This window comes from Notolabrus celidotus, chromosome 3, assembly GCF_009762535.1.
Source record: "Notolabrus celidotus isolate fNotCel1 chromosome 3, fNotCel1.pri, whole genome shotgun sequence".
Classification (NCBI taxonomy): domain Eukaryota; kingdom Metazoa; phylum Chordata; class Actinopteri; order Labriformes; family Labridae; genus Notolabrus; species Notolabrus celidotus.
The window spans coordinates 18,392,796-18,398,479 of NC_048274.1; the positions used below are offsets into that span (position 1 = coordinate 18,392,796).

At 44.1% G+C, this 5,684-nt stretch overlaps 2 protein-coding genes across 2 annotated transcripts; both read right to left on the reverse strand.

Annotated features, from left to right (window-relative positions):
• Window positions 1–233: 233 nt before the first annotated feature.
• LOC117810288 (high choriolytic enzyme 2-like) lies at window positions 234–2,148 on the reverse strand. The gene has a single exon (XM_034680047.1). It carries the CDS (start codon window positions 1,210–1,212, stop codon window positions 400–402), a length of 813 nt encoding a protein of 270 aa, XP_034535938.1. The 5' UTR covers window positions 1,213–2,148; the 3' UTR covers window positions 234–399.
• Window positions 2,149–4,231: 2,083 nt separating this feature from the next.
• On the reverse strand, window positions 4,232–5,377 carry LOC117810290 (high choriolytic enzyme 2-like). The gene has a single exon (XM_034680049.1). The coding sequence runs from the start codon at window positions 5,208–5,210 to the stop codon at window positions 4,398–4,400; it is 813 nt and encodes a 270-aa protein (XP_034535940.1). The 5' UTR covers window positions 5,211–5,377; the 3' UTR covers window positions 4,232–4,397.
• Between the last annotated feature and the right edge of the window lie 307 nt (window positions 5,378–5,684).

A 5,684-nucleotide genomic window follows, 5' to 3' on the forward strand; every position in this document is an offset into this window, starting at 1 on the left:
ACAGAGCCATGAGCTTGTGTGTGTTCTTGGTGTCTGTGTTACACTCGTGGAAAAAGTGATGAAAGAATCACGAGCGTGATCGTGTTGTGTTTCCTCATCCAGAGCGTTTAACATAATGCAGAAAAAAGCGCGATCTCCCTGCTCTGCAGGTGGAGACCATAGCAATCCATTTTTAATATGTGTTGTGATGTATGTGTGTCATTACAAGATACAGGAACTGAAAAGAGCAGTTGGTCATTTAACAATTGTTTTATTATTTCAGAATATGGACGAATACAGTTAAGGACAGGAATCAGATGTAGACAACAGTTGTTTGATTATCTAAGACAGCTGGGTTAACCTATTTTTCCTATTGAGAACATTTATCTGCTAATAAACAACTTTGAAAACAGATGAATATTAGCAGCTGTAGAGCAGGTTGATCCTCCTGATGTCCCAGTAAGACATGCCCCTCCTCTGGCCGATCTGGACGTTGGCGTTGGGGATGGGGGTGATGGAGTCCCTCCCGTATGCAATGGAGAATGCTGTTCTTCCATAGTGCATGATGGAGGAGTAGTCGTAGGGAGTGTTCAGGTTGTTGGTGGACTGCTTGTAGAAGTTGTAGGCCATCTGCTGGTTGATGTTCTGCCAGTTGATCCTGACGTAGGAGTCACGGTCGCTCCTGGTCTGTTCGTGCTGGAAGCCCAGAGCGTGGTTCATCTCGTGCTGGACGATGCCGTGGTGGAGGCAGCCTTGTCTGTTGAGAGAGAGCACCTGTCTGCCTCCAGTTCTGCCCAGAGAGGAGTAACATCCGGCTTTGTTCTCTATGCTGATGTAGTCGTACTGGTTGGTACGAGGCACGAAGCGGATGCAGGTTTGTCTGTGATACACCTTCATGGCGTAGTCCATCATCTGCCTCTCCCGCCTGGTGAAGTGGCTGCTCACGGTGAAGGGGATAATCACCTTGCCGTTGGAGGCTTTTTTCCACTGGCACTTCTGATACCAGCACTTCATGGCGTTTCTGGTTCTGGGAGCAACCAGGTCTCCTTCCAGCAGGATCTCATCGGTGGCGTTGTTGGAGGTCAGGATCCTGGTGCTGATGTCCATGGTGTCTGGGACTTCATCTTCTTCTTCTATTTCTTCAAAGCCTTCTGTGTCTCCCTCCTCTTGGAGTGGAAGTGCCTGAGAGAGGCCGAGCAGGAGCAGCAGCAGCAGGCTGGCAGAGGGAATCATCTTCAGGGAGGCTGTGGAGCTTGTGTGGAGATCTGCTGTGGAGAGACTCCTTGAAGCTTGATGTTTGACTCAGGTCAGTCCACACTCTTTATACTCTCCTCTACAGGTGTGTCTGCAGGTGGATTATGGGTTGGGGTTGTCTTTGTTAGGCCAAAATAAACCTGTGAAGGGAGGACTCTACAGACAAACCTACTCTTTAAACGTGGTTTGTTATGTCTGCGCATTACTCAAGACCTGTGTCTAAAAAAACATGTATTACTGTCTAAAACAGACCCTAATTTGACTTATCTTGATGTCCTGTTTGGGTACATGAACCTTGAACCAAAAATGGCCTGTCCATCACCACAGTGATCACAATAAAAAGGCATCTCACTGAAAGGCAAACCTCTTGGTTGCACACTACAGAAGAATGCACAGAATCTCGAAAGTAATGGATAATTAATTATGACCTAATCCAATTTACTGGTAAACATTCCAATAGATATTTCAGTCACCTTTGAGCTCATAGTTACAGCCCTCAAGTCAGAAATGTCAGTGATAAGTGATGAGTCCTGTGAATGGGGCAATACTATTTGGGTCGTGTTGTAATATGAAGAGCTTCTGCTTGTGGACATGGTGGGCATTGAGAGCTGGCATGGAGGTGGCAGTTTCCAGGGCACCAGAGCTAACTGGTAAGTTGTGATGGGTCTTACTCAACCACATACTGGGGAAGGGAGGAGCCAACTTGATAAACCTGTGAAGTGCTGCTGGATCTCACTTCTCATCTATCCCCATTTATCGCCATGCTTGAGTGTTGGATTTTTAAAGGCCTAATGGTTGATAATGTCAGTCATTGGTAGAGCATAGATGTTGGGGTGAAGGTTTGATGGGATAGATTTATTCCCTGAGCGTTTATCCTTTCATCTAAGCATCAGTAACCCTGTTTTTCTATGAAATTCTAAAAATCTTCTATTTTCATAAAGTGGCTTTATTACTTTAAAAATGTCACCAAAACATTTCTTTGTTTACTACATATGAATCAGACTTAACTTCAGAGAGCTGATTGTGCTCCTCTAATCTGTCTGCCGCTGTCCTTCACACCACAATGCATGATTGTATAAATTTCTCTGTTAGTGACCATTGGTTGTACACTTCTTTTCATAATGCATTGTGGGAAACTATGAGTCCACTATATTGGGTATAATTCACCATTTAGTGCTCAGTGAGTCACGGCTGATTTTGTACACAGCCTAAGTCTCTCTCGTCTCTCGTTGTCAACTGTGTTCGCCACATCCATCATTTCTTCAAAGACACTGTGCAGTAAGATCATGAGCATCATGGAATAGTCCATGTGGTGCAGATTGTGGGTGTGTGGGGCAGAGACATCAGTTATTGATTAACTAGGCATTCTGCTGATGCCACATTTTTGCATATAGAGTTTTAGAAAAATATAATCAATTACACTATGGTCATAAACTACTTTCTTAACTATGATTTTTAGGTATCTTGTGGGGCCTTTGCCGACTCGTAAAGTGTGCCCCTGATTTTAGTTATGAATGTAGATGAGAGGCACACACTGACATTCATCAAGGTTTATTTTCAGTGACTTTTAAAGTTGTTCAGAGCAGAACTAATTTATGTATGTCACTACAATATTGGGATAGTCTGTTGTGTGTTTGTTATTTGTTTGTTAGTATGTTGTTGTTGTCTCTCGTCTGTTGACACTTTATTTGTGGGAAATTGGGCCTCCTATTAAAAGCTTTAAATAGTTTCCTTTGGGACACCCCTTTCCACACATCCAACCATTGTGAAATGTTTACCGAATATATATAGATGTATATTTGTGATGATGTGTGTGAATAAACTAAACTAAACTAAAATTTGACATGACTGATGTATTTGACCTGATAATATGTTGACATGACCCACACCTATGATTCAAGAGACATTTTTGATGACTTTTGCCTTTATTAGACAGCTTGAGAGAGTCAGGACAGGAAATGTGGGGACAGAGAGTTAGAGGTGACATGCACCAAAAACTGTTGGAACTGGGATTTGATCGTGAGACCAGCGAGATTAGACTGAAACCTCTGTACATGAGGCACCAGTCTTAGCTGAACCAGACTCACACCAAGGATGACTTGAGGGTAAAGAGAGAGAGACAAGCTGAGGTTAGGGGTCGTCTATGAGTTGCGGGTTTGTCACTGCCCGTCTCGTTGATCAATCCATATGTATTGCCAAGAACAGTTATTTTTTTTTACTTTTCTGGCTGTTCACATTACTTTTTAAATGTGTCCTGCAATTTATTTCCTTGTGAACAGGTCACAGTCCTGAACTCACCCACATGCACGAAAGAACAACAACAACAAAGACACATGCAGCAAGATGTTTACAGAAGTAAACATGGTAGCCACTGAAGTATGTTAGCTTTACAGTTGATGTGCAGTGGAAGCCAGTGAATCTATGAGCAGGTGATGAAGAGGACAATGAAGAGAAAAAAGAGAGTCATAGTTTAAAATGGCTTTCTGTTTGTTTTATTGAGTGTGAGTGACTCATCTTGCCATCACTGATATGTGACAAAAGTCATTAAGAGTGTTGTCCAAGTCACATGCAGTCTGACCTGGCTGTTCAGAATGAGGTCTAACTGTATCTGATTCAGGACCAGATGTGAAGGTGCCCTAAATCAGAAGTGATGAGATCAAATCTGATGGGACTTCTGCTGTTCAAACTGTCCTAAAAAAAATCACATCTGAGTCACAGATGAGATAAATAATCTTGGTATGGAACAGTAATTTACAACAGTAGAAACAGAGCCATGAGCTTGTGTGTGTTCTTGGTGTCTGTGTTACACTCGTGGAAAAAGTGATGAAAGAATCACGAGCGTGATCGTGTTGTGTTTCCTCATCCAGAGCGTTTAACATAATGCAGAAAAAAGCGCGATCTCCCTGCTCTGCAGGTGGAAACCGAAGCAATCCATTTTTAATAGGTGTTGTGATGTATGTGTGTCATTACAAGATACAGGAACTGAAAAGAGCAGTTGGTCATTTAACAATTGTTTTATTATTTCAGAATATGGACGAATACAGTTAAGGACAGGAATCAGATGTAGACAACAGTTGTTTGATTATCTAAGACAGCTGGGTTAACCTATTTTTCCTATTGAGAACATTTATCTGCTAATAAACAACTTTGAAAACAGACGAATATTAGCAGCTGTAGAGCAGGTTGATCCTCCTGATGTCCCAGTAAGACATGCCCCTCCTCTGGCCGATCTGGACGTTGGCGTTGGGGATGGGGGTGATGGAGTCCCTCCCGTATGCAATGGAGAAGGCTGTTCTTCCATAGTGCATGATGGAGGAGTAGTCATAGGGAGTGTTCAGGTTGTTGGTGGACTGCTTGTAGAAGTTGTAGGCCATCTGCTGGTTGATGTTCTGCCAGTTGATCCTGACGTAGGAGTCACGGTCGCTCCTGGTCTGTTCGTGCTGGAAGCCCAGAGCGTGGTTCATCTCGTGCTGGACGATGCCGTGGTGGAGGCAGCCTTGTCTGTTGAGAGAGAGCACCTGTCTGCCTCCAGTTCTGCCCAGAGAGGAGTAACATCCGGCTTTGTTCTCTATGCTGATGTAGTCGTACTGGTTGGTGCGAGGCACGAAGCGGATGCAGGTTTGTCTGTGATACACCTTCATGGCGTAGTCCATCATCTGCCTCTCCCGCCTGGTGAAGTGGCTGCTCACGGTGAAGGGGATAATCACCTTGCCGTTGGAGGCTTTTTTCCACTGGCACTTCTGATACCAGCACTTCATAGCGTTTCTGGTTCTGGGAGCAACCAGGTCTCCTTCCAGCAGGATCTCATCGGTGGCGTTGTTGGAGGTCAGGATCCTGGTGCTGATGTCCATGGTGTCTGGGACTTCATCTTCTTCTTCTATTTCTTCAAAGCCTTCTGTGTCTCCCTCCTCTTGGAGAGGAAGTGCCTGAGAGAGGCCTAGCAGGAGCAGCAGCAGCAGGCTGGCAGAGGGAGTCATCTTCAGGGAGGCCGTGGAGCTTCTGTAGAGATCTGCTGTGGAGAGACTCCTTGAAGCTTGATGTTTGACTCAGGTCAGTCCACACTCTTTATACTCTCCTCTACAGGTGTGTCTTCAGGAGGATTATGTGTTGGGGTTGTCTTTGTTAGGCCAAAATAAACCTGTGAAGGGAGGACTCCACAGACAAACCTACTCTTTAAACATGGTTTGTTATGTCTGCGCATTAGACAAGACCTCTATCTAAAAAAAAAAAAAAATTACAACAGTTTGTGGTCTGAGCCAACCAGAGGGACAATGAGAGGCTGGGCTCAGCAGCCATGAATCATGCATTCAGAAATTATTTTCCTTGGAACATTCCAATAGATATCCAGACAGCTTTGAACTCATAGTTTCACTCCCTCAGCTCGTTTTGATCATTTACAATCATGGTGCAGGTTTTTGGGAACCAATGTTTACATTAACATCAGTGGCAGG

Excerpts from the sequence above, each read along its gene's own strand:
- LOC117810288 (XM_034680047.1), bottom strand. The coding sequence starts at position 1,212 with ATGATTCCCTCTGCCAGCCTGCTGCTGCTGCTCCTGCTCGGCCTCTCT.
- LOC117810290 (XM_034680049.1), bottom strand. The coding sequence starts at position 5,210 with ATGACTCCCTCTGCCAGCCTGCTGCTGCTGCTCCTGCTAGGCCTCTCT.